Source organism: Chaetodon auriga, chromosome 5 (genome assembly GCF_051107435.1).
Source record: "Chaetodon auriga isolate fChaAug3 chromosome 5, fChaAug3.hap1, whole genome shotgun sequence".
NCBI classification, from domain to species: Eukaryota; Metazoa; Chordata; class Actinopteri; order Chaetodontiformes; family Chaetodontidae; genus Chaetodon; species Chaetodon auriga.
In genome coordinates this window covers 27,501,032-27,528,945 of record NC_135078.1, presented here as the reverse complement: position 1 = coordinate 27,528,945, position 27,914 = coordinate 27,501,032, and the positions used below count along the sequence as shown (strand labels likewise).

At 45.4% G+C, this 27,914-nt stretch overlaps 3 protein-coding genes across 4 annotated transcripts; all 3 read right to left on the bottom strand.

The window, feature by feature from the left end:
- Positions 1-60: 60 nt before the first annotated feature.
- On the bottom strand, positions 61-5,193 carry LOC143320552 (carnitine O-acetyltransferase-like). The gene is made up of 14 exons (XM_076730311.1): positions 5,013-5,193; positions 3,612-3,881; positions 3,378-3,496; positions 2,772-2,825; positions 2,516-2,681; positions 2,244-2,418; positions 1,949-2,127; positions 1,767-1,867; positions 1,565-1,684; positions 1,361-1,483; positions 1,134-1,269; positions 985-1,047; positions 762-899; positions 61-643 (listed from the first exon to the last, which is right to left on the bottom strand). The coding sequence occupies exons 1-14, from the start codon at positions 5,037-5,039 to the stop codon at positions 428-430; spliced, it is 1,887 nt and encodes a 628-aa protein (XP_076586426.1). The 5' UTR covers positions 5,040-5,193; the 3' UTR covers positions 61-427.
- Positions 5,194-5,653: 460 nt separating this feature from the next.
- LOC143320554 (immediate early response gene 5-like protein) lies at positions 5,654-6,905 on the bottom strand. The gene has a single exon (XM_076730314.1). The coding sequence runs from the start codon at positions 6,868-6,870 to the stop codon at positions 5,992-5,994; it is 879 nt and encodes a 292-aa protein (XP_076586429.1). The 5' UTR covers positions 6,871-6,905; the 3' UTR covers positions 5,654-5,991.
- A 13,154-nt stretch (positions 6,906-20,059) lies between these two features.
- On the bottom strand, positions 20,060-27,710 carry asb6 (ankyrin repeat and SOCS box containing 6). 2 transcript variants are annotated; one of them, XM_076730312.1, is made up of 7 exons: positions 27,631-27,710; positions 26,998-27,145; positions 26,622-26,803; positions 22,752-22,858; positions 22,549-22,657; positions 22,369-22,455; positions 20,060-21,243 (listed from the first exon to the last, which is right to left on the bottom strand). In XM_076730312.1, exons 2-7 carry the CDS (start codon positions 27,105-27,107, stop codon positions 20,522-20,524), a joined length of 1,317 nt encoding a protein of 438 aa, XP_076586427.1. In that variant the 5' UTR covers positions 27,108-27,145; positions 27,631-27,710; the 3' UTR covers positions 20,060-20,521. The 2 variants fall into 2 exon arrangements, with proteins under 2 accessions (XP_076586427.1, XP_076586428.1); XM_076730313.1 differs by having other exon boundaries at positions 27,643-27,671.
- Positions 27,711-27,914: the final 204 nt, after the last annotated feature.

The window sequence follows — 27,914 nt, the reverse complement described above, 5'->3', positions numbered from 1 at the left end:
TTTTTGTTGTTTTCATGCCTGTATGCTAATTGTTTTGACCTGAAATAAATAATAAACAAGTCAAAGCATTCAAAATGTTTAAGTCAAGTGAGGACAGCATCATTCTGAAGACTGTAACAGGAACTGGTCGAGTGTAAACAAAGGAAAAAGTATTTATACTACAATTCTGTTCATTTCAAGTTTATATGTAACACAATATATTAAAATATAGAATTTCCATCACAGACCTTTACCTCATCCAAAAGGCAGCGTACTGACAGTCACACATTCTACTTCCCACAACCCTTTGATAACAGGTTTCCCCTCACTTCCACCACACTCGGTACATTGTGCGTCTATGTCAGCGTGGCGTTCCGCCAGCCACTTCAGTTCCAGCTCCCATCCGGCCCGGCGGGACCCCAACGCCGTGCCAGGCTCCTGTGCGGGATCACTGCTTGGCTGTGGCTGTGTCTTCCAGCAGAGCTCTCATGTCCAACAGAGCGTCCTCTACGGCCTGGGCAAACTTGGCAGCGTTGGTCTCCTCGCAGCTGTTGAAGGCTGTGATGGCGATGTTGATGTGCTCGTCCATGGGATTGTAACACACTCCGTAGCCATCTGGCACCATCGGACCAAAGCACATCACACAGTCTGTCTTGGAGCCAACCTGGACACGGAGACGGGAGAGATGAGGGCAAACGCGCAAACAAACAAACACGACGACAAATAATCATTCGCTCGGTCATAACAGACTGTGTGTCTTCTTAAAAACAAATACTCAGCACCTGGCTGGTGGAGAGATTGTAATGCTGAGCCACAGCATAAGAGGTGTCCATGAATATCTCAGGCATGGAGGTCAGGTCCTCAATACTCAGCAGCTTCAGGCCGAGGAGGTGTCTGTCTATGCCTTGTCCGTGGATTACCTAAAAAAGAAACGTTGCATGTGTCGAACTGAGATTAATGAGACGGTGTCAGAAGAAGCTCTATGAATAAACCGCCTGCACTCACGTTGTACGTGTTGTCCTTATGTGTCTGAACGGTCTTCTGCAGCAGCGCCAGCCTCTCTGCGTTCTGTTGGGAACATTTAGCGCTCACTCAGACGGTTCACGAGCCTTAAACTCAACACTTATGGTGAAACTCTGGTGGTTTGTCAGTACCTGTTTAGCTGGGTCTTGCATCGCCTGCATGAATTTTAAGGAGTCTGCAGTAGTCGCCCGGATTGCGTCTGTTCGCCCATATTTGAACATTCGTAACGATGCGCTCTCGTAGGTAGAGCAGCACATGTTATACATCCTGGAATTCAAACACAGCACACAGGATCTGTGACGGAACATTTCGTGTCTACATCAGGGATGATGTTCGACCACAAAAAGAGATTTCTTACCTGAAGTAGGCAAGTTGAAGAGCCGTTTGCACAAAAGCATCTGGACTCATCTTATGCTGCTTCGGTACGTTTTTACCATAAGCAGAAAACAGAAGCACCTTCACATCTAAGTCGTGCACCATTCTAAAGAAACAGACAAGAGCCAGTTAAACAAAATCTTCAAAGCCAAGAAGAGAAGAATATTCATAACTGCACGATACGTACATGTTCATATTTTGTTTGGCTTTCTCAATGTCTCTCTTGACCTCTGGTGTGATGTTAAAACGCAGTTTCTGAGGCATGGCCAGAGGAACCATGGGAGTGCGAACCATTTCAGTTCTCTGCCTGTTCAGAAAGCATGAAACCGTCAGTTTGAGTTCATCTGAAAACAGCCAAGACGCTCGTTTAAAAACAGAAAGACACTCACATGTATTTCACCACGTAGTCGATGAGAAACACGGTGGGCGGGCCCTCGGCGGGCGCGTGCTCGTACACCAGTCCACACGTACCGTCTTCACCCACAATGAACTGAGGATTTACATCACATTCAGATTCTCAACCGCCACCACGGCACCGCTCATTATTTTAAAGGCAAAGTCTCAAACTGACCTGTAACGTCTTGTCAAACCAGCGGTTGCCGCTGTTCCAGCGAGCTCCTCCACCGTGCAGCATCTGAGCGGCCACTCGGCTCTGATACAGCTCGTCCGACACGCGAGGCATCGGAGCGTCCAGACACACCATGAAGATACTTTTCTGGATGGCTCGGACCGACTCCTTGTTCGTCTTATCTGAGGAGCAGTAAAATCAAAAACTCTTCTAGAATCTTGAGCTGAATAAATATAACGTAACATACTTCTAGCTGATACCAAGCGGTTCTGCACAGACTCTTTAAGCTGTTGCTCACCCTTGATCAGGTTGTTGTAGGCTTTTCCCCAGGTGTTGCGGTGCTGTGATGTAAGGATGCCAACAGGCTCCTTGTTAGTCTGCAAAGAGGAGTTCCAGATCTTCTCCAGCTGCATGTACAGCTGGTCGACTGTCAGCGGGGTGCCATCGCTGTTGTACACGTCCAAGACAAAGAACTGGGGGGAGAAGCCAAGTCAGGCTCATTCAGCCACAGATCCAGTATTTCTTTAGCGACTGCATCAATGGTAATGAGCATAAGACGAAGAGGAGTACCTGGAAGTTGTGGACCACAGTGATATGAGTGGGAGGCGTTTTCCCGATGGCGTAGTTTACAACAGTGTCTCTCTTTGGACCAGGGATGCGACAGGAGGACAGGATCTGGTAATACTGGTCCATACAGAGCGGCTTCCCACTCAGGTACTCTACAGGCAGGGTCTCACTGTGACACAGCGCCACACGTTAGCCATTCAGAAACCAGCTGCAAGTCATGATGACAATGAGCTTTGTGCCATAATTGTACGAAACTCACGTGTCAATCATTTTTTTGAAGTCCAAAACTCCTGCAATCAGTTTGGCAGCAAACCTGCGCAGAAAGCGTTGTTGTGTTATTAAAAGACTTATTATGGTTTGTTTGCATTAAGGCTCTGCAGCGCATATGAGGTGCACAGACAACACGAAGCTTTACAAGCAAATGTCGTTCCATATGACCTAATGGTGTCACTGGCACCTACTGCACCCTGCACAGCTAAAACTCTCACAGTAGACTGTGTCTCTGTGGAGCCTCCATGTTCAATGCATACCCCATGGGTCACACAAACAGCTGAGCAATGCTAGCAGCAGCCAAACGCCTTTAAATAGACAGCATGCGAACGGAGGCCTGCAAAGGTCGGCTCGAAACTCCGGCTTCATGTGGGCTTGTTTATCCTGCACCTCAACGCAATGTAAATCACTTTTGGGAACAACTTTATGAGAGTGCTTACAGTCAGACAATTAACTTTTATAACTGATATTATGGGAATCCAAGCCCAGCACATTAGAGGTTCTGGCTCTTCTTTTTTGGGACTGTACAGACTGTTTAGCAAGATAAACAGCGCTGTGAGTGTGGCTGGTTTTACAGTGGATCCTGGTCTCTCACCTCATCTGTCCTTGACGATCGTGGAAGTGCATGCGAGGCAGGACGACCGCAGGACTGGTGTAGACCGCCACCGGCATACGGCAGTCTAGATAGGCTGACTGCATCCACCATTCTGACAGCTACATGAACGCAGCAGAAGTCAGAGAGCAGGAATCAACATGTTTCCACATACTTCGCCATTACCTGTTTGGATTACAGTGTTCAAGGCACAGTCAAATACGCTCAGATATCTACCCAGTTTTCTGTCTTGCGTGCCCGTCGCTCCAGGCCTCTCTGCAGCCTTTCCCCGACACCACCCGTCAGGAACTCCTCCACCAGTTTCCGGGTGTGTTCCAGCTCTTCCTCGCTCACGATGGGCTCCAGAGCAGCCAGGTATCGCTCACATGTCTGCTTCAAAGGCGGCACAGGCAGCTTCGGCAACCCCTCCTGGTGCACCAGAGACCTCTCCGGGATGTGTGTCACTGGTCTGACCAGGCGACAGGGCGTCGCCAGGCCGGGCCGCAGCTGCGGGACATGGACTCGATAAGCACAAACTCTCCTCTGCCATCAGATTTTACAAGAAACTGCTCTTTGGTCAAATATTTTAACTGACCACATGGCAATACTGCAGGCTGAGGTGAACCAGGAGATCAGTTGTATTTAAAAGCTCACTGACGCTGCCTCACAAATCCAGGTGTCAACATCTTGTCAAAAATTAATTATATGCAATTGAAGCCTCGAATAGTAAATAACTCAATGTAAATGGCTTCCTGTAAGAACAGAATGTAGTGTCATGAACAAGACTTCTATTCACAAGGTCACATAGTTTACAGTAACATGACTTGATCTGTGAAAACTGACACCAAAACAAGCGAGAGCTGCAGGGGCCGCCAGGCTGTTTGGATCCACCAGTAAAGGCTCTGCCAGCTTTTAAATAGAAGGTTGACACAGTTGAAACTTTGGAATGGGAGCTAAAATAAACACACATGAAAACAAGAAATATATCTGTGCCCTCGCGGTCAACACTACGAATCCGTTATCTGATATAATAATGACAGGTTTGCAAATAACTTCAGCGGAAGTCCAATCAGATTTAACGTGAATGTTTGTAACTTAACAGAATTCACCTTCATGATCCCATCCTTCGTTCTTGTCAAACCTTGACAATACAATCAACAACTTCCGGTTGACCTCTTCAAAATAAAAACGTTGTTGTTGTGTTTTAGCAATACATGCCACAACAGATAATATAAAAAGACGGTTGATACCGAAGGTGTGCTCTATAGCGAATTAAACTACAACTACAGGGACATTTCCCCACGATGTCTTTTTTTTTTTTTTTTTTGTTAGCAGTAAGCTAACGTTATGCTATCGGCTAACTTGTGCTAGGCTAACGTGATGCAAGATATCACAATGGCGGGCTGCAAATAACGCTTTGAATTAATGTTTTGCCTTAACGGGTAGCGTGTAAGACATTTTGACAGCCTGTGTGGGTTAAACACGAGTTATATTTGACCGTAATATTCTGTGATTTTTGCTGTCCCGGTCTGCGCCCCACCCCCTTCACTCAGACTGATGCAGGGTAGCCAAACACTGTATTACTGCGTTTGTTAATACGCATTAAAATACATGCAGACCAAATCACATTAGACTCACCGCAGATCTGACAAAAACACCCAACATCGTGGTCGACGGACGCGCTACAATATTTGACTGTCCCGGGAATATAGATGGGAAACCCTCGGGCAGTCATGTCTCAAGGACAAGCACACTGTCTATTCTCAGCTGTCCGCCCCCCTCGGACCCACCGAGGAAAGACAACTGTGAGCTCCTCTCTAAAAGTCCTGATTTTCCAAATGGGGTTTGGTACGTGCGTGCCCGCTGTTACAAAATATTTTGCACAATATCTTTCAGCACTAATAAGCCGCCTCATTTCAACGCCAGATTTATTTTATTAGAAGAAATAATAGACTCTGGTGATCCCTATGAACCATTAATGAACTATTATATTTTAGTTTTAGACATGAAAGAGTCATAAATTACAGATATGATATCCCACAAGAAAGGCAATGGAGAAAAATGCAAGGTCACTACAAGCCCCACTGATGCACATCTATGACAGCCCCACTAACAAGTCTAGCAATATAAATTATCTGGAGCTGAAGTTGTAATTTAAAGCCAATACATCCGTGTTTTTGAATTCTGTTAATTTTATTGATGAATAAAAGCAGGCCCTGGTATAAATAACACATTTACAGAAGGACATTGTGCGCTCATCTGCTGCATGAGGCTGTACAGATCCTCACTGGCCACATGATGGCGCTCGTCCAACATCTTTCCAGAGAAACAGCGTTAACTCATGTCTTCAGGAAACCAAAGACAGACTCCAGAACCCGAACGACTCACCGGTAAAAATAGGTTTAAATGAGACGTACACGTATTTTATATTGTGTGAGGGAATTATATTAGTCGGCATTAAAGTGTTAATGTGTGAAAGTGGAGCTGAGTGCTCTGTGCAGCCACATTTCATCCACATCGTTCAATAACACAGCAGAGAGAGAGAGAATTGCATTCGTCTCATGGTTTATTTGAAAGCAATAAAATAAAACGATACAAAGAAAATCAATCATACAAATCAAAATGCTTCGATTGCTCTGGTCCAGCCGCTGCCTGTTAACAGTGTATGTTTTAAACAAATTGTTTGAGCGGCGAATATTTGCTCAAGGTCCGTCTGCTGCCAACTCACAAACTCAGAGAGTCCACCTGAGCCCAGCACCGAGATCAGGTTGGAGATGTTTGTGCTGTCCAACTGGTCCGAGTCTGAATGTGAATCATCATCAGTCCTCATCCTCTTACACGGCACTGGCCCAAAGTCCGGCAGGTAAAACTCTGGATCAACAATATGATAACTTGTGTCCATCTTTCGCTTTTTGCTGTAGCACTGCGCGCCCTGCGGCTGTTTTGACTGCGCGCAACAGTCTGAGTGGAAGTATCCGTTCGTGACAGTAGTCACCACATGCGTGTCCAAGTCCAGGACAGTCTTTTGGTTGGCCTGTGCGTTCGGGATAGGTAACTCCCAGGAGGATTTGTCTGCACAACTCCAACAGGCTTCCGAAACCATGAGGTCAGAGTCACTTGGTGAAACCATTGCGCAGGCGGATGCGTCTTGGTGCGCCACCTCTGCAGGCTGGCCGACGGGCTGGTGCGCTCCGCAGTGCCAAGTGTCCGACTCAACCCCAGTAAAGTTGCAGTAGAAGTCATCGGCCAACTCCGTTAAGCTCCCCGTCAATTCAAGGTATTCTTGTCTTTCCCGGACTGCAGCTACATCCTCATAGTGATGCGTCCTCTGCGCCTGCGACAAGTTTTTGCTCATGTAAAACTGCCTGGCGTTTCTCAGGACGTACGTTACCAGTAAGTTCTTGTGGAGCTTGATGCCTCCTCTCTGCGTCCTGGAGCTTTGGATTTTCCTCAAAGAAATGGAAATCAGATTCTGTGCGTCAAATGCACACTCCATCCTCAACCGGGCCGCCCGTTCTCTCCTCTCACTCTGTCAAATCGTTTGTTTCCTAACTGGAGAAATATTTATGTCTTTAGCTGAGATTCCTACTCGATTCGTGTAGACTGTGTCCATAGCGCTCCATGTCTTCCCAGTAAGGGCATGGATTTGCAACTCTCATCTTTCCTTGCCACGCCCTCACGTAGACACTGTCCAATGGGAGGGAGGCGGTGCTTCTGTTATACGCAAATCTCACTACGAGCCTCATTCAGGATGCACGTAGGAGCTGGCATGCTGCATTTCACTAAATGTGTTCCGAGCTTTTTAAATCTCAGTGCGGACAAAAAAAAAAAATCATCAAAATTATTGTCCGTGTAGAAAAGTGGAGCAGAACAGAGCAGAAGGAGAGGAGTGAAAAACAGCAGATTAGAGCAGAGAGTAGGAGGAAGGAACAGAGAGTGACACACGAGAGGAGAACAGGAGGGAAAGTAGGAGAGAGTCACGGAATAAAACTGAGGAAAGAACGGCAGAGAGCAACAGAACAGAGAAGAAGAAGAACAGAACAGAGTGAGAAGAAGAACAGAACAGAGAAGAAGAACAGAACAGAATGAGAAGAACAGAACAGAGAAGAAGAACAGAACAGAGTGAGAAGAAGAACAGAACAGAGAAGAAGAACAGAACAGAGAGAGAAGAACAGAAAGAGAAGAAGAACAGAACAGAGAGAGAAGAAGAACAGAACAGAGAGAGAGAGAAGAAGAGAACAGAGAAGAAGAAGAACAGAACAGAGAAGAAGAACAGAACAGAGAGAGAAGAAGAACAGAACAGAGAGAGAGAAGAAGAGAACAGAGAGAGAAGAACAGAACAGAGAAGAAGAAGAACAGAACAGAGAAGAAGAAGAACAGAACAGAGAGAGAAGAACAGAACAGAGAAGAAGAAGAACAGAACAGAGAGAGAAGAACAGAAAGAGAAGAAGAACAGACAGAGACAAGAACAGAACAGAGAAGAAGAAGAACAGAACAGGGAGAGAAGAAGAACAGAGAGAGAGAAGAGAAAGAAGAAGAACAGAGAGAGACAAGAACAGAACAGAGAGAAGAACAGAAAGAAAAGAACAGAACAGAACAGCATAGAATACAGTGGTTAGTAATTATAATAGAACAGAACAGATTAGAATAGAAAATCATAGAGAGTAATAGAATAGAACATTTCAGAGTAATCAAACAGAATACACCATAGTAAGAGTAACTGAACTGAACAGAACAGAACAGAACATTCTAGAGTGTTATAGAATATATTAGAATAGAATGTCCTAGAGAACAATAGAACAGAACAGAATAGAACAGAATAGAACAGAACAGAACAGAATAGAACATTTCAGAGAATAATCAAATGGAATACACTATAGTAAGAGTAAGTGAATAAAACAGAACAGAACATTCTAGAGTGTTATAGAATATATTAGAATAGAATATCATTGAGAGTAATAGAACAGAACAGAATAGAAGAGAATACCCTAGACAGTAATAGAATAGAATAGAACATCCTAAAGAGTAATCAGATGGAACAGACTGTAGTAGAGCGTACTGAATAGAACTGAATAGAACATACGAGAGTGTAATAGAATAGAGTGCAGTACAGAGCAATAGAAGAGTATAGAAAAGAATACAGCAGAGAGTAATGGAACAGAATGAAATATAATAGAGTCGAGGGGATTAGAATGATACAGAACAGAACAGAATAGAATAAGACAGAGTAATAGAACAGAACAGAATAGAACAACAGACTTTGACGGAGCTCTTTTTGTACCAATAAATGGAGTTCAAACAGATTCCCAGAACCACAGCGGACAGAAACTCTGAATAAAATATATCAGCAACACGGTCTTCAAACTAGAACGACTGAAAATCAAGAAAACGAGGGAAAAGGGCAAAGTAAAAAAAAAAAAAAAAAAAAAGTGTTTGGACGAACATTTGAAAAAGTCAACATTTTCCACTTTGGATGACTGTTCCATGAAGCCGGGCCATCGACTGTGAACGCAGCCTCGCTGAGAGCGAGCGGAGGGGAGACGGCTGAAGGGGAAAACCACCACCTTCACTGCTCCAACTGCACAAACTACTGCAAACTACACCAAGCGACACAGATATTTCCTCAACATCCGAACGAAACAGGCTCATCACACAGCGCAGCACTCGGGTTCGATGCCCACAGACGCTCAGACAGACCGTAAATCCTGAAGCTGACAGTGATGTCATCAGGACGGCCTCTGATAATAGAAATACTGTCACTGCACTCAGATCTGTGAGGTAAGAGCTCTTTGTAGAGAGATTATCTGTCATCCGTGCCCCACATCTGTTTGTGTGTACACACGCAGATGGCAGACATCGTAGCGAACACCTGGATGTGACTTTGATTTCCTGCCAAATGCGTGAATCAGGAGGACAGCCACAATTACGGTTATCATGCTCTGATAATAGTGTAAACTGGAGTCTGACATATGTGTTCTCTCTGGAATATAGTTTCAACGGCAGAGAGCAGATTGATACCGTGTTTTTATGCTACGTATGGTGGCATCCTGTGTTATGGTGGCAGTACAGTACAATAGTACAGAGCTGGATTTCATTTGAAGTCTCTGTAAGTGTTGAGTAAGGAGGGAAAGTTAAAGCTGATGGCGGCTTAATGGAAGTTCTGACATGTTGTTACGCAGAACGCTCATAATATCACGTCGTCCAAGCAGCACTCACACACAGATCCCTGATCATCAGCACTGCCTGTGTAGGTAATGTGTTCGGTCGAGGATACAGTGGAGAAAAGTGGAGTATAGAAGAGTGTATACGGTATAACAGGGTGATATTTAGGAAAAACATACCTCTGGTCTGCTGCACACAGGACGAATTCGACTGTCTTCTTTGTGCTCAATGCACCTGAACGGGGAAAGACACGACGGCAGAGAAGAAGAAGAACAAAGATGACAGGAAGACAATGTGTGAGAGTGGAAAAACACATAAATATATATAAAACCAGCACCAATGGGCAGAGACATACGTGATTCTGTAAGCTGTCAACAAAATAAACACAAGGACGAGAAGCATTTGGAGCATAAGGATGATACAGGTTTGTATGTCGTGTGTTCAATGCAGTGTTGCATCATGGGTGGTTAAATGGAAATGTAAGGAAGATTAGAGTGAGAAAAAAAAAGAGAAAGACAAACTAATCTGTGAGAGAAGCAAAGGTCAGAGCAGACGTCAAACAGACCCCAGATCAGTTCAGACTCTGCTGGAAGGCCGAGCTGGTTAGAGGTAAAAAGGGTATTAACGTGTATTAATAAGTATTTTATTACTATTGATACTGATCTGTTGAACTCTGTGCTGAAAAAAAAATAACTGTAGAGAAATCAGTTTGTCATTTTAAGGTTAGATAAAGTTAAAAACTGGCTCTGAAACCATAAATACTATAAAAATACTAAACATGTTCTGGAGATTTTTAATAACCTGCAGATGTGTACTGTAGAAATTCAGATGAAAGTTTTGGAATATAACATTTATGATTATTAATGTCTGAAACAAACATGGTCATGGTTCCTCTCCGATGTCTTTAATGAAACCAGATGTTAGCTGATCTCTTTCATATAGTGCAGTATAGTACAGTACAGGTAGTATACTGCAGTATATGTATACTGTGATTGCTGGAACGAGGTACGTGTTGAATCTGATTAACTACATGATCACCGACACCAAATTAAACTGAAAATAAGACTTTTCAGCTTCTAGACAGAGTTTTTATTGCCTCAGAGGGAAAGAAACATACTAATATACATGATACATGAAATATACACTTGTAGAATAATATACTATGATTTAAATAGTACAGTTAAACTACCAATGACCACAAACTACCTACTTGCCGTGTTGGTACAGGACAGTGTTGGCTCGATTTGTGGAGGTTTTTCATTATATTTTAACATGTTTCTCATTTTTTCCCCTCAGATTAAAGAAAAAGGTCACATGAAGCTGTTTAAAGCAGCATCACCTCGAGTTAGAGCCTCTAAACATAACATAAAAACTGAAGTTTAAAAAGGTAAAACAGGCTTTGCTGTAAATCAGAATGACATCATACAGGTATTTTTCTGCTCACTGCATACAGCGTCAGTGGGGATGCAGTACAGAATGGTATATAAATACTCTAATGTGTAGTATAAACGGTTTTCTGGGTGTTTCCATCTGAATTCTGAATCTTGTAAATCAATAAATGAGCTCGTTTAAGCTCAGTAATGAAGGCTCGCTCTATCAGCTGACAAAGAAAACCCTCTGATAGTTTTGAGGCCTCTTCAGGCTGATGTTAACCTTGTTTTGCTCACAAATGATAAACTGAGTTTTAAAAAAGTGGAATATTTGCAGATTTTAGGACAACAAACTGTGCTTTTTCTGTCACTTGTGACGAATAAGACTTTCCCGTTTTCTTGGATTTTGTAAATACATCTGATGATTAAAGGTTAAAGTTATATGAGCTGAAATGAACAAAATATGAACGATGGAAGATGCCAATTTAATAACTCCAGCAACTCTGATGAACATATGAACGATTTCTACACTTAAGCTTTGTTTGCAGATGAGAATCCGACGTAAAGATTATAAAGTACAGTTACTTTATTTTACTTGTGTTGATAAAAGATTTTAGGTGCGAATGTTTTAGCCAGAAATCAGGACAGAGGACTCAGTCCTGCCTGTAGTCAACTTCTTAACTCTGAAGACATTTGAAGAGGAGAGGTGAAAAAATGTTCTCCCAGTACTTCTCTTATCAATAAATCTATAGTTCTTGAGTCGGCAGATGAGTCCGAGCAGAGAGGAACCGCTGCTAAACAAAGACAACTGAGCCCGTCGAGCGTCCTCTTCAACACAGAGCTGAGATATGCAGCTCCGGAGAAGATGCACACAATTACTGGAGAGGCGGGGTGCTTTATTTACATATGCAATATGCATAAGCAAGGTTACTGTGAGGGTGAAATAACCGCGAGATAGAGGGAGGGGGGGGGGGGGCTTTGGTATGAGTGTGAGACGTGTGCGTGTGTACGTGTTTGTGTGCGTGGTGGTGATGGAGAGAGGGTGTGTGTGGGGTAGGGTGGTGGTGGTGGTGGTGGTGGTGGGTGGGGGGGTGGCAGAAAATTGGTGTTATCAATATTTAACCAACCCTTCCAGCATATTTATGGCAGACAATAGAGCAGACCTGCAACTGTCTCATGTGAGTGGAAGTGTATTTATTACAGCCTGAACAGAGGCTGTAAATAGGATGTTCACTGATACATCACCACTCGCACCAGTCGAGACACGAGTCCAACAGTTGATTCTTACCAAAATAAACTATTAACATATCAGCTAATTGCGCGTCACAGCCCCCGAGTGCATCACAAATCATTAGGGAGATTTCTACATGTGGCGAGCAGATGTATGTAATTCAATCAGTTTGCTAAGAGAAAAAAAAAAAAGAAGCGAAAGAGCTCTGAAAGAGGGAGAAGAAATAAAATGTCTGGAGCTTTTTTTCAGACCCATGGCCTCTCAGAAAATGTTTCCATGTGTTGTGTCTGAGCACACTGAGAGCAAAGAAGGAAAACATTCTCTCCTCCAAACCACATGCAACAGATTCCTTCTGAAGCCAAATAAATCAACCCTGTGTTTCAGATCATGTGACACTTTCTGTGCTTTGTGTTATTCCCAACATATCCTGTTTCAACTCCCCCCCAGCACACACACACACACACACACACACACACACACACACACCCCATTCCAACACTCTCTCAAAGGCACGCACGGACCCTGCGCGCACACACACACACACACACACATACACGACACACACACATTCAGAGTTTCCATTTCCTGTGCGTAAGATCACCTGTACAGACAGAATGGCGTGCTTCAATGCAACATGCTCAGGCAGGAAAACAGGAAAGGGAGTTCAAGGGTGTCCAACATGAAATACTTCGAGTTAGGGGAAACCCAGAGCTCGTGGCAGCGCTCCAGTTTCTGAAGACAGTAAGTAAAGTTTCGCTGCTGCACTTTTTGCTTTCTTTTTTTTTTTTTTTTGCTTTAGCACTGCCATCATGCGCTCTACTTCTGCTCGTGCAAAAAATGTTCTAGAAGCGTTCTGTTCGGTCAAAACGCACATTTCTGTACAAATTAATGGGATCGTGCAGCACAGGAAGCTTCTGGAACCGATGCTTTGTCTCTTTAAAGGAGTAGTTCAGTTTTGGGTTTCATGCAACTCTAATGTCTACACGATAGAGATGCTGCGTTAGCCACCAGGCGCTTAGCTTAGCTTAGCATAAAGACTAGAAACAGCTAGCATAGCTGTGCCAAAAGGTAAAAGAAGATTAACAGCCTGCACACAAGGTCACAAACTACTGTTTGCACTGTTATGTTAAACATTTGTTAATATAATTACATTTGTGCAAATATCTTGTTTTTACTGTGTACCTTTCCTAAAGTGTTACATATTTTCTTACTGTGCAGCAGTAAACACAGTATTTTACTATCCATATCCCTCCGTGTGCCATCCAAATACTCAAGGCAATATTATTTCATTACTCTTTTTGTCTATAATGTTCATACATACAGTTGATCCCTTTTCATTCTGTTTGTTCTTTTTCTACGTCTCCCTTTTCTTCTTGCCTTTAATTCTGTCTGTAACATCTTTGTTTCTCCAACATGGGATCAATAAAGTTAGATCTTATCTTATGGCTAGATAGCACTTCTGTGTTGCTGTACTTAGGCACAGCAATGCTTTTTAGCTAAATGCTAATGTGAGCATGCTAAAATGCTAACAAGGACAATGCTAATACACAACCCAGATTCAGAAAGTTGGGCCACCATTTAAAACCAATGAAGCAGATGATTAAATATATTGTCTTTGTACTGTTGTTGAGTATGTGTTAAAAAGGATTGGCAAGTTATCACATTCTGATTTATTTATGTTTTATACAGCGTCCTAGCTTTTTTGGGATCGGGGCTGCGCTTACTTTAGTACAAGCTTCTCAGTTTAGCATGCTAACATTTGCTAATTAGGTTGAGAAATGTGCTTTTTCTTCTTTCTTGCCGAAGGTTAGATAGATACGGGTGTCATGTCCATCTGGTAAAGCTGGAGTCAGCAGCTGGTTAGCTTAGCTTAGCATAAAGACTCTGTTAGCTCTGTCCAGAGGCAACACTAACATGCCTACCAGCACCTCTGACATTCACTAAATACCATATCTTATCGTTTGTTTGATAGAAAAACCAAACACTGAACGTGTATATTGCAGAAAAAATGTTGAACTTTTCCTTTAAGTGTTCAATATTCTCCTGACATACATACATCCCTCATCTTTTCCCTCGAAAACATCCATAAATTTTCCTTAGCATGTAGCGCTGTACCTTGCAGTTGTGTGTGACATGGCGTGCTGATCAATCGGCCCAGTTCTCTGTGGGCTAACACAGTGTTCCCCTGTGCATCTGACAGCCATCCCCAGCCCATTTACTGTCAAATGGGCTCCGCTCTCTTTGCCTGAGCTCAGATGCAGATTTATGCCAGAGCAATGCCGGTTCTTGCATATTAGATGAAAGCCTTGTTTGCATATACCCGCTCTCTCTCCCCCCTCCCCTCCTTCCCTCTCCCCCTCTTCTTTCTCTCTCTTCCTTTTTTCTGAGGCGTCACTTTAATATGTATGCAAATGGGCTGCGCTCCACGGGCAGATATGTGTGGAGTCCTGTCCTGCAGTCAGGAGGTGTAGGAGAGATTGTGTTTGTATTTATGAGGCATGGGCCCTGCCGCTCCTGGGAGAGAAAACGCTGCGAGTAGTGTGGTGGAGGCTCTGCAGTGCAGGCAGAATGCAGATATGCCAATAACAGAGGTCATGGTTGTCACTAATGATAAGAAGAGACAATTAGACAATAGCATAGCTGTAATGTAACCCCCCCACACACACACCCTCTTACACACAAACACAAACAAACACACAAGCTCTGGCGTGAAGCAAGCCAACAGACCGAGGAGGAGACACTTCTTCTGGAATGTTCTGAGCGTCGCAGCAGCGCCGCTCGACCAGGACGGGCAGCGCTGGGCGATGGGTGCGGGTAAAGGACCGATCTATCGATCCCGTGCCTCCCTCAGGGGGGCGAGGATCACTGTCAGGGGCTGAGGCAGAGGAGACAAGGTCAGGTCACCTATGAGAGAGGCACCTTTAACCCGTTTCATCAGTCTGATGCGTCCCAGACAGGCCTCAAAAGCCGCTGATCAATAACTTCTCCATAACAGCCCAAACAGAAATAAACGAGCGGCGCAGCAGCTCCTCGGTGGCGGCGGCCGGCGGTATCTTTATCTTAGCGTGCGTTGTGTAAAATTTCCTGCTACACGTGTGCATCACAGAATCACAGGAAAGATCTGCTTTCAAATAAATGAACTCATTTCAGATGTGCGTTGTAAAATAAGAGAAAAACTCAGTGACAGTAACAATGAATGCTGGTATTATGTTCAAGACATAATAATATCTTGGCTTGGTGCCAATCAGTGATCTGCTCTCACACACACACACACACACACACACACACACACACACACTGAACTGTGTGCAAATCAAATGTCTGTTTCCTCTCTCTCTCTCTCTCTCTCTCTCTCTCTCACACACACACACACACACACACACACACACATCCCCTTCCTCCATCATGAATAAACCATACTGTGTCTATGAGTCATATACCACCCCCACATCCCTCTCTAACCCACTCCCCCTATTCGCCGCTGCAAGAGTAAAAACGCTAATTAACGTGATGGCTAGCTCCAGCTCCTGTCAGCAGCTTGTGGGGGCCTCTCAACCAGCCAGGCTCTGCTGGTCTCTGGTTTTAGCAGCTCTCTCCCCAGCCGCCATCTCTGGAGAGCCGGGGCCCCTCATTCATATTCAGCCCCAGTCGCAGGCACCTGGAAGCAGCCGGCACCAGCACCACCTCCACCACACAACCCCCACAGTGTCTATCACCAGCCCCCCAGTCGAGCCCACCTCCTGTCAATGTTGGATCCCCCCAACGCTGGGGAAAGATACCCAGCCATTCACCCCCGACACACACACACACACACACACACACACACACACACACACAATTTTCTTAAACTAGAATCCAATTGGAAAACAAGCCCAAACTGAAAAAGATGTGGAGCTAGAAACTCCATCTAGGAGATGACACAACCCAACTGATGGGTTGAATCACCCAACGGTGGCGAGAGAGAGAGAGAGGGGGGGGGGGGCGTGTGCCGTGGCGGACTGGCTCTGTAACCATGACAACGCAGCCGGGAGAGCGAGAAACAGGAACATACAGAATCTGTTTCTGCTGAGACCTGCACATGTGGCACAGTGCTGCTTTTCCTCCGAGAAGAAACGAAGGGGAGGCGTGTGTGTGAGTGAGTGTGTGTGTGTGTGTGTGTGTGTGTGTGTGTGTGTGTGTGTGTGTGCGTGTGCACCCAGGCCCTTATGAAACATACATGGCTGCCGCCTCTCCAGCCGAGCTCGCCCGCCCGTTCCAGTCACCCAGTGAGTCACAACACAAAGACGTTATGGTGAAACTGGAGCACACAGCCCAGTGTTCAGCGGCTGCCTTTCTGCCTTTTCTCCAGCTGCAGGGTACGTGGAGGTAGAGGCTGGCGTGCAGCGTGGAGAGAGGAGGATGAAATATGAAATACAAAGGCAGGAAAGGGCGAAAATTTCCCTCTGCAGCCGTTGTTTCTGCCTATTTTCCTTCCCTGAGCTTCTCCGCCGCTCCCCTTCTGCCTGCCTTTTCTCTTCCCTCTCGCTCCCTCTTTCTACAGGCTCGGTCTAACCTCCCCCTCCCCTTTCCTCAAGGGAATAAAGGTCGTAACGCAAATGATTACTCAAACCCGAGTTGCCATAGAAACGCAGTCATGTGACTAGAGCAGGCATGCATAGACCACAACAAAGAGGTGGATCAGGAACCAGAGCTGGAAAGAGCTGCAGCTCGCCTTACTGGTGCCTCAGTGCATTTCACTCAAATTCAGGCTTTTAAAAATAGGCGAGCGGCATGAAACGCAGGGGAGAGAGCAGAGAAACGACACTCCAAAGAGCCGGGACGAGAGGCTGTAATGAATCTAGGCTGTAACACTGCAGCGTGCCATATATTCACCCATTCACTAGCATACCAAGGGTGTGTCCTATTCATCATGTCCTTCTCAGAGGCAGAGCTCAGGCGCCAGTTGTCTGGAATTTCTGTGAAATGGCGTCAGTTGTAGAGATGCAGAGGGTGGTGGATTTGTGCTTCTAAAATAGGAGCCGGAGTATGGAACTTTAACTTTTTGGTGCGCTACGCTTTCGAATTGTTCCCCCCTCAAAGAGCAGGAGCAGATTTGTGTTCATGTGAGTGCGCAGCAGTAAGGTTACCGGCCGGAGCTGCTTTCTGTCCGGAGAGATTTGAGAAGTGGTGACGCCTAAACTTGACAGAAAACTCCCAGAAAGACATTCTGGAAGAGTGTCTGAGCTGAGTAACACCACGAGTATAACAGTGGACAAAGAGTCTCACCATTTCTCAACACACAGAGTCTAAATCTTGACATATTTGTCCTTCAGCAAACAGGACAGACAGGCTTCAGTGCAGCCTGGATGAAAGCGTGAAGGCTGGTGAGCACAGCTCTCAGAGCAGGAAGCAACACCTGGAGCGGGCTGAGAAGGTGGCCTGCCCCAACAGGATCCAGCCATCCTGCAGCCAATCCACCCCCACCGAGATTAGTCTTACGCCCCGGGTGAACCCGGCGACCTGCGGCCATCTCAGAGAGCAGCCCAAACCCCCCACGACACACACACACACACACACACGCACACACACACAGCCAAAGCCCCACGGTTGAAAGCGTGTGAGGCAAACAGCAGCAGTCTAACAGGAGATAAAATATGGCGCATGGCAGCAGCAGAATATGCTGATACCCAGTGAGAATCAGCCTTAATTCATGTCGGCATTAGCAGCCGTTAATTCTGGAGAGCTCCATCAACGCGAACGGAGCAGCGGGACGGGGTGCATTTCTTTCTGATGAAGTCACCACATCTGCGGCTGTGAACAGTGCGTTTCAATGTCTGCGCCCTCTCTCGCCCCTCTCTCCCACACACACTCCAATCCACGCTTCACGCCGGCAAACACATGCGACGACACATAAACGCTCAATCTAAAGGGGCGTGAGCCCCTCACGGGCCGCTGGACGTTTCCCTCCAAAGTCCACCTCAACTCCCATGAGGCTTCAGGCGGCAGCTGAGTGTTCAGTGATGTCTGCAATTATGCCGTGTCTAGACAATGTCTGGAGAAAGACGAGGAGATGCACACTCTGCTCAGGCTGCGTCTATAGAAGAAAAGGCCCGGAATAGACGGCGGCGTCTTTCAGCTGGTGACGTGGTGGTAAATGAAAAGGTTAGGGCCAGACGAGGAGCTCCGCCGACGTGCGCACACATTATTTTGAAAGAAATCCGGCGGATTTCAAACTAAAGTTGTTGAACGGTTGTGTGCTGGAGGCTCACGGGCAGGAAACGTGGACGTTGCGGTGCTCGAGGTCCTCTTCCTTTTATTAATTCATATCAGCGAGTTGAGCTCCAGCTCGAGTCAGTGGATCAGATTTTACATCTACTGCCATATTAAATGTTCTTTTACTGCTTTTAGTCATCTAGTATGATGTGAATCGAGCTGAAGTGGTGCTGAACAGGATACAGCATGAAGAATAACAAATGCAAACATGATAACATTTAAAACGCGTCACATAAGGCCTCCATGTCAACACTCTGGGCTCCTTCTGGACTTATTGTGTCCTCTCTGATGACTGTGAAGCACCTCAAAGTGCGACTTCATCAGCCAAACTCTTGACCTGTTCCCCGCCTTCGAGAAACCACCCTGATATTAACCATGAATTGTTTTCGGGATCATTTTCTGGAATAATGTCTCTGTACCTAAAGACGATCTGAAGAAAATAAAACAGGCAGAGGCTGGAAGCAAAGACACAATGGCTGAGCGGTGGAAGAAAAGGCTGTGAGAGAATGAGCAGGTGCGGTGGGAAAGACCCATGGGCTTCAGGGAGAGAATAGATCAATAACTAATTTCAGTACCGAGCTTCACTCGCACAGTTTTCCAATAAAGGCTGGATGGAGAGTAGTGGCTTAGCCCTCCCCCCACTATCTCTATTCTATCGCCTTCTACAAGCAGGGATTGGACTCTGTGGAAGGAGGCTGTTTTTTTTTTGTTTTTTTTCCCCGGCGTTGTGATTGTTGGTTGGGTGGATTATGCTCCTACAGCTCGTGTATTGTACAAATGTAATCCAACGTTGCCATTTCCATTTCCATGTGTCCTCCATGAGTGCTCCCACAGCCCTTCCACCTATACGTCCCTGCAACTTTTTTTTCCCCGGCTGCTCTGCCTCCCGCAGCCCCCTCCCTCCGTCCCTCCCTCCCTCCCTCCCTCCCTCCCTCCTTTGACCAGGGCCAGCGTTGAGGTTTTGTCAAGAGATTGAGACAGACAGGAGAGTGAAGCGTGTGTCATGCAGGGCTGCTGCTGCTGCTGCTGCTGAGGCTCTTCTCCTCAGAGGCTGTGACCTAGATAACCAAGAGGAGCTGGAGCGCTTGCAAGCCTTGGAGCCACTCCAGCTTCAGCAATGTCAGGAAGGGGTTAGTTGTGTAACACAATGTCCTATTTAGTTTGCTCGTCACACACACACATGGACGCAAACACATATGTACCCTATGGTGTTCCCTTACCATTGTGGTGCATTTCTTTAAAGCGCTGTTTGCTTATTGCCACAGACGGGATGTTAAGAGAGGGTTTTCTGCATGTTTTGTGCCTGAAATTCATCTGAATTTAAACATAAGCATTAAGAATGCTTGGTAAAACTTTCCACGCCAGCAGCCAGTGCAGCTATGTCACAGTAAAACCACGTCAAAACGTCTACAGGCACGCTGCTCCTGTGGTGCTGTAGCTCTTTATTCCTGCTTCTTTCTCTTAGCTTTCACTCAGCTGATGTTTGGTGCACAAACACGACCATGAGGTAAACATATAGCAGCCACTGCTTTCCTAGAACCGGCAGCCAGTGAGTTTACGGCTCACATCCACTGCTGTGCTGCCCCTTCCTGGTCAGGCACGAGCCCATATATGTTGACAAATACTGTCAAACTGCTATTACTGGATATAACAGGCTATCAGGACACGGACAGCGAGACACATGACTGTTTTATTGGTCCGTCTTCATGTTAGGCGAGAAGATACACACAACTTCCACGATACAACATCATCGTGTTGAGGAGATAAAATATAGATGGAGCCTGCTGTGCTGGAACAGCCGTAATAGGCTGCACTGTGAATGAATAACTAAATGTTTGACCCTGGCGTCGGAGCTGCTCCAGACACGCAAGAGCAACACTGCCATCTGGTGGCTGTTCTCTGGTACTGCGACTTCTTTTCCACGTGGTTCACTCGACTGTGCGGCAGCTGAAGCGTACCAGTGCAAAGTTTGTCACTGTGTCTTTAAGTAAACATACACACATTTGTCTGGAGATTTGGCACAGATGTCACAATCAATGAAGACCTCAGTGGTTTGTTAGCTTCAGGTTCATTTATGGGCTTTTTTTGTTGTTTTTTTAGGTAGAGCGAACACGAGCCAGCAGCTTACGTGGTCAGCGCTGGCTGTGTTGGGGCTTGAAGCAGTCCCAGCCAGGCTTTGGGGTGTATGTGTGCTCGGGAAGAAGAAAGTCTTTCAGTCTGTCCGGTAATGGCAAGGCTCGGACTCTGTCCTCCAGGGGCCACGGCTGGAGGTGGCTCCTTATGAACGCCCTACAAAGGCATCGCAGGGCAGGAGGGCTCGCTTCACGCTCTGCTACTCGGTTGTGCAGGTCTAGCAGAGCCTGAGCATAGGGGTGAGGGTCCTGGCCGGGCGCGGCGAGCTCCAGCCTGTCGGGCAGATGCAGCACGGGCACGTCTACCCTCGCCAAGTCGAGCAGCACCTCGGCTTGCTCCAGGAGCTCAGAGGCGTGACTTTGATCAGAGCACTGCTGCAGGGCTGTTTGGAGCCGCTGGAAAAGGAGGCTGTAACCTGACCAGCAGGAGCCGCCGTGAAAGGAGCAAACCAGAGAGGCTCTGCTCTGGATTAAGAGCACAGCCAGAGGGAAGAGCAGGTCAAAGTGCTCCAGGCTCGTCTGCGTCAGCGAGGGCTCGCCGTCCTCGTTCAGACAGCAGCTGGGGTCCACGCCGTGAGCCAGCAGCAGCTGCGTGGTTTTCAAGCAGAAGTTGCCGATCTCAGCGGCGTCCTCCACGGTGGCCTCCAGAGCCTCCTTCACCAGAAACACCAAGGAGGACTCGACTGTTTCGCCGTCTACAGTAGCAGCATTAACGTCAGCACCTGCAGTGAAGAAAGCGGCACTCAGAAGCACAGCTGAGATCAAACTTCTGGACGTGCACGTTAGAGCACACGAGCCTTAGATGGTGCATTTGAAATAATGAGGCACAGATAAGATTCATCACCGACTCTTTGGACCCCTGAGTAACTGTTCAGGTCATTTATGAAACCAACAAACTCCCGAGCACTTACTGCTTACAGCTTTTAAAATGAACCCCTCTCCAGTGTGGCTCAGGTAATAAAAGCACTGGATCCTACATTTCCCATAATGCCACTGCAGCTTTCATTAAGCCATCTGGCTGGTTAACGTCCAAGTCTCCTAACTCCGCCCCCCCAGTTTGTACTGTAAAGCAGGTTTTCTGTTATAAATCTGTAGGGTTAAAGCAAAGATGTGATATATAATATATATTAAAAATATCAACTTTGTGCTGTTTTCAGTTGAGTTCATGTCAAAAAGGATCAGAAAATGATCTCATTCTGTTTCACTGATGTTTTGTGCAGCGTCACAGTGGTTTTTTTGGAATCAGGGTTGTACTGACGATATCCTCCTCAGATAGATTCATGTGTGTGACTCACTGGTTCTTTGTGGCTGTTGGGAGAAGCTGCTTTGCTGCTGCCTTTTAATGTAAAATAGACGGTTATGTTTGGGATGATCACAGACTTATCCTGAAGAGCTGAAATCGGCCTCTCCACCTTCCCTCAAAGGCTGGTTGAATGAACTGACTTTTGACTGTTGAACTGACAGAATGCAACTTTGCTGCATGTGATTCTTTTTGTCAGTAATATGTCGTCACACTGACCATGAAACTACGAGTATGCTGAGAAGAGACGATACCGTGAGACGCAGAGGACACCCACTTTGAGTCTTCAGCATCCTGCAGTTAAAAATCGGGCACTTCATTCGTGGATCACACGATTTGTTCTGCTCCATCTTAAAAACTGTATGTGCATATTTCAGCCTGACAACCGCTGACACTTTACTTTGATCTGAAAATGCGCACAGGTGGACAGGTATGCATACTAACACACCTCTGAATGGAGTGGATTGACCTTGATCCTGTTTGAGAGGGTGATTGAATGACCAAAAGGGAACTAGAAGGCAGAGTGAGGCCACTTCAGAGTCAGTACCTCTGTGGAGGAGAAGCTGGATGTTCTCGGTGTTGTGCACAGTCAGCCCGTCGCTGCTTGCCAAAGCATGGAGCAAAGGTGTTTTTCCTTCACAGATGAGACCGAAGCGATTAGTTTTCCAACCACTGAATGAGTTAAAGAATGAAGTTTTCTGAATTAAACTGGGCGGTCTAAGTTTACCATGTTTGTCTCTTGCATTGACGTCAGCACCCATATCCAGCAGCGTCTGCAGGCAGGGCAGCCTCTCGGACTCCTCGCTGGCCAGATCCAAAGGACTGCTCTCATGGATCTACCAAGAGACAATTAGATTATTTACGTCAAAGAAAAGAGAGGAGATACCATCAGAAGAAGAGAGGACGTAAGCAAAGCTGCAGTTGTCTCACCCGGTCTCTCTTTTCGATGTCTGCTCCGTGACCGACCAGCAGCCTCACCATGCTGGGCCTGTTCCTCAGAACTGCGATATGCAGAGGATTGTAGTAGGACACTGGGTCTGGAGGTAGAAACACATGTTCACATTACACAAACTGAGTCTTTACCACCAGGATGAAATAGATAGAAATAGATTTCTGACCTCTAATTTATTACTATTCAACAGCAGAAAGTTCATACCCATCCACCCTTTTTCATTTCTGACAGTCATGCCTCTACATTAAAGAGTCGGGAAAGGTCATTTGGCTTTACAGGTACACGTTCACTGTGTATCATCACAGTAACAATGAAGATTAACACTGTATTCATAAATGACGTCACCAAAGGGAAGCATGTCGAGAGAAAAGAGCACCGGGCCAAGGACCGATCTCTGGGGTACCCCGAACTTTACCTCAGAAAATTCAGAGATGTTATTATTCTAACTTAAACATTGAGGTCTGTTTGATAAATATGAATGAAACCATGAAAGCACCATCTGACAGATGCCAATATGTTTCTCCATGTGGCTTAAAAGCATTGTGGTGATGTGGAGTCAGAGTGAACAGTGATTAATCGATCATTGATTACTCTGGTCAGCAGAATGATGACATTTATCAGAAGATATTTCAACTTAAAAGAAAGATTTTGATAGTAGCAGTTTTAAAAGATGAAGGGTACAGAACCAACGGAACGAGACTTATTGATAATATCAAGAACAGAACAGAACAGGAACCATTTCCTCACAAAGCTTTGATGGTTCAGGGTCTGATATGCAGGTTGTGGTTTGGAAGCAGTTACCAGGCTGAAGTGGCCTGAGAAATGGACTGAAATTGACGACATACAAATGCAAACAACACAAAGAAAACCAGAGCGCAGACACAAATACAGAAGACAAGAAATAAGAGAAACAACACAATACAACACCAATGTCTCACTCTGTTTTCTGTATTTACCGAGGGCTTCAAACGCAGCATATGACTTAACAAATGAAGAATGTTCGCTCATGTTTTCTCAAGCTGCTGCATGTTAGACTCTCAGAGCGCCTGCAGCTGGCAGCAATCCAACATAAAGGTAGATAATAAACCTTTACATGTAACAGAACTGCATCTGTACCTGACTGTGGTTTAAGATAAGACTTTATTGAACCCACACGAGGGAAATTAAGTCATTACAGCCAGCAAGTCTTATAAAGAGCAAAAACAGTGGCACCAAAAGGGTCAAGATAAAAAAAAAAAAAGTGTACAAGATACAGAAAACAAACATGTGTAAGTACATTATGTACAGATTAGAAAAACACTACATGCCATAAAAATCCTACTGCCCATAAATATCGCCAAGATTCTTATGAGGAAAAACTACTAATGTCACATGTTGGAGAAGTCTATGCACAGCCTGAATACTGACTGAACACCTGAGGTCAGGTAACACCGTCAGCTCATTCAAATCAGGGCGTAAAGGTCCAGTGTCGGACTGAGCGGCGTCCAGCAGAGAGGCTGCAGACTGCCTCACCTCACCCTCCAAACGCCTTCTCTGTGTCAGTGTTTGGTTTGTCTGTTCTGGGCTACCGTAGAAACATGGCGGACTACAGGGAGGAGGGTCCGCTCCCTCTGTGAACACGGAGAGCTCGCTCGAAGGTAAAACACAGCGAATCTTCATTTCAGTGATTTTACGTGAATGAAAACATGCTTATTCCGTTTCTGCCCATAGACCCTGTAACTCCTTCACTCTGGACTTTTACGAGGTCATTAATCACCACAGCTGTCCGATAAATTAGATGCATGAATTCCTTTTAATCTGTGTTTGTGTTTGTGTAGTGGAGCAGCTGCGGCTCAGGAGGCAGAGCCGACGTCCGCCAATCCGTAAGTCTGTGGTTTGACCTCTGACCCCTGCAGATCGAATGGTCATCGCTCCTGATGAGCAGGTGGCACCTTGCGTGGCAGCCTCTACAGCCAGTGTGTGAGTGTGAGTGTGAGTGTGTGTGTGTGTGTGTGTGTGTGTGTGTGTGTGTGAATGCTGTGCTCTGAGTGGTCGCTGAGACTAGAGAAGACTTCATTTATTCTTTCTCTTACATGCAGCTTCTTTCCTATTCATTTGCTTGTTTTCATTGTCTTTTTAATGCACTTTAATGCTGTCTGGACTTCTTGTTTTTAATGTATTTCCGTGCTCCTGTAAAGCACTTTGAACTGACTTCTGTCTGAATGGAGCTGAATAAACCTGCTTTGCCTCATATTCCTGCTGCATTTTACTACTGTAGATGTTTCAGCTTGAGCTCATTTGAACTCCTTTATATCCTGTTGGTGCTTTAATCTACAGCAATGCATCAGATTCTATAAGATCATCACGTGTTTGCAGCGCGGCCGTCCTGTGAGAACCACGTATCTCCAAAAAGTCTGACGAGCCCAGAAAACCAGGCTGTTTTCAGCTTTGTGACGGTGCATTTTCAGCTGATCCGAGAGGCTTTTTAAAGAGTTTATTGAGCTGAAGAAGACATAAAGGAACACTTCATCCTTCAGTTCAGCACAAACCTTCCTTACTCGAGCTGACAACCACTCGTTACGTTACAGTTAAGTGCAATAAAAGCTTCCCAACGAGAGTGATTCATCCCACTAGAACTTGCAGCAGTGTAGCTGCTTTGTTACTAAACATCTGGACTTTGTGGATCACTGAGAAATAAAATATAATACAGGAGGACTTGTAAGCTATGATTAATTTACCTGTTTGTTTGTTCAGACCCAAATGTTCTGTCGTATCATAATTAACTGGGAAAGGCAAATACTAAGAAACATTTCTGCATGCTATTGTGGGAACATTTGTCAGTGTTTCTTCTAAATTTCTGGAAAAATGCATTCAAGAAATCGAAAAGGTGAATGCAGCTGCCTCGACCAGGATCCTCTAATTGTGTCCCTGGGGAAAGACACGTTTGCTACCACCAGAGGTCACCACAGCAGAGCTGCTGAGCCCCAGCAGGTTTCACCACAGCAGCAGGAAGGGCTGCACTCTCTGCTGCAATCTGCTAAAAGAACACTTATTCTCTCAAGTGAACCTGGAAACCTTCAAACTGTTGTGCATGCAGCAGAGAGCCACAACCAGACATTAAAACTGGAACAAGAGGGAAGCTTGAGGGCTGGTTAATTATCAACACAGCAACAGAATGTTTCACTGAGAGGAGGAAAGACTTATTAAAGGTTTAAAGTCATCTCCAAAGTGTGAGTGGCCTTAAAGATGAATCACTGGAAATGATACACGTCCTGTTAGAGAGTCCTAGATACAGAGGAAGCCTGAAAGAAGTATTTCATCAACATTTCATAAAGGACCCAAAGACGGCATTACTGGGAGTCAAACCAGGAGACTTAGATAGAAAATACCTTTTACAAATATTAATAACTGCAGCCATTAAATGCATTACAATTAGGTGGTTAAAACCTGACCCCCCCATTTTCTCTGAGACTTCAGAGATATATTCGATAAAAGGTGGAGCCTGTTATGGCTATTTTAATACAGCGAGGTGATTTTCTTACATCTTCTGAATCATACTTTCCAGTCCATCTCTGACGAACACACACTTCTGCCACCACACATCTCTGACTCATTTGTTCATTTGTTTTTAATTTGTGGAATTATCTAAAAATCATATAGACACAGCTGAAGAAGGAAAAAAATTAGGCAAACACGAGTTTAGTGATAGCACTTCACTTGTTAAGACCAGTGAGCTTGTGTGTGACACCCTGACTAACCCGTATGAGTAGACCGGCTCCTCTGGCGTGCTGCTTCCACTTCAGGTGCTTTGCAGCTTCACGTCAAGTCCGTGCAATGAATTTAAAGTACACTCACGTCTTGTTTCTCACCTTCAAAGTTGACATCAGCTCCATAGCGCAGAAGGATTTCAGCGGCGTGGACCAGTCCCCTCTCCGCCACCTTGATCAGAGCGTAGCTGATGCCTTCCACAAACACTTCTGACTGGGACTCCCGCTCCAGAAGCTCCACCAGAGACCCGCAGAGAGCGGACTCGTCCTCAGGACCTTGGACTCTGGACACAGAGGGGAAGGTAGAGCAGTTTCATTCAAACTCTATGAGACGCCACCAGTGAGTCTAACAAATGCATTCTGGAGCAGTTATGGCATTACAGAGTACACAAACTGCTTCAGGTAGAGCATCAGAACTGAGCTACACTTTCCAGCTGCGGATCAAAAACAACTCTCCTGTAAAAATGACTTTCATTACCTGTCCTCGTGACCACCTCCTCCTTCCTCCAGTCCAACCACACACATGACAGCGTCCACCAGCGGCTGATACTCATATATGATCCTTCGAAACCCATGGAGGAAAGGCATGGCTCCTGCGCTCTGCAGCCCACGAGTGAGTCAGTTAACTGGAAAATGATCCAAAAACAAACGTTCAAGTCACGGACAAAGGGTGTGTCAGAGTCAGAGAGAAAGCGAGTCACTTCAGATCAACTTGCTCTACGTTATCTCTCGAGTTCAGCTGACCAATGTCTGAGAAATGGGTGACGCTTCATGCTAGCTTGCTAACTTCACGCTAGATTGCTAACTTCATGCTAGTTTGCTTTACTGAATATTATAATAAACTAACGAGTGTATATTTCATTCGTACTCAAACGACGAAGTTTGACTTTATTCTTGACTTTAGCGTGTTAGCGTTACAGCCGGCTAGCTAACTTACGACAACTGTATTTACGTTATTAAGAAAAAGTTATTTTGTTAGCTAGCAGGCAAATGCTAAAGGTCACACTCGTCGCTAGCATTGCCAGATAAATGTATCACTCGTTGCCTGACAAATTTGAATTAAAACGTTTGAGAGAAATGAGTCAAACAAGGCAAGTTGGTAGAAACTCACTCGGACACTCACGTTAGCCGTTTACCTTCAAAACAGGAAGCGTCGACCACGCCCACATCAGTCCGACCGTCTTTTCTGTCCCCTTTAAAGCACAAAGGTAACGAAGGTTCCCCTTCAAACGTTGTCCTTGAACAATAGCTGTTTTTATTTAATTTAATTGTATTTTATTTTTTTTATTTGTGTAGCAAAAAAGCAGAATAAACGAAACAACAAAATGAAAGAAGCAAATTGTGCAGGTGATTTTAGAAAACCCCTTGAGGTTCATAGAGGGAATCTCACCTCAA

Excerpts from the sequence above, each read along its gene's own strand:
- LOC143320552 (XM_076730311.1), bottom strand. The coding sequence starts at position 5,039 with ATGTTGGGTGTTTTTGTCAGATCTGCG. Across the intron at positions 1,868-1,948 it reads GGTTTGACAAGACGTTACAG|TTCATTGTGGGTGAAGACGG; the intron begins GTCAGTTTGAGA and ends GTAAATCCTCAG. Across the intron at positions 644-761 it reads ACAATCTCTCCACCAGCCAG|GTTGGCTCCAAGACAGACTG; the intron begins GTGCTGAGTATT and ends CTCCGTGTCCAG.
- LOC143320554 (XM_076730314.1), bottom strand. The coding sequence starts at position 6,870 with ATGGAGTGTGCATTTGACGCACAGAATCTGATTTCCATTTCTTTGAGG.
- asb6 (XM_076730312.1), bottom strand. The coding sequence starts at position 27,107 with ATGCCTTTCCTCCATGGGTTTCGAAGGATCATATATGAGTATCAGCCG. Across the intron at positions 22,658-22,751 it reads ACATCGAAAAGAGAGACCGG|ATCCATGAGAGCAGTCCTTT; the intron begins GTGAGACAACTG and ends GTCTCTTGGTAG. Across the intron at positions 22,456-22,548 it reads CAATGCAAGAGACAAACATG|GAAAAACACCTTTGCTCCAT; the intron begins GTAAACTTAGAC and ends TCATCTGTGAAG.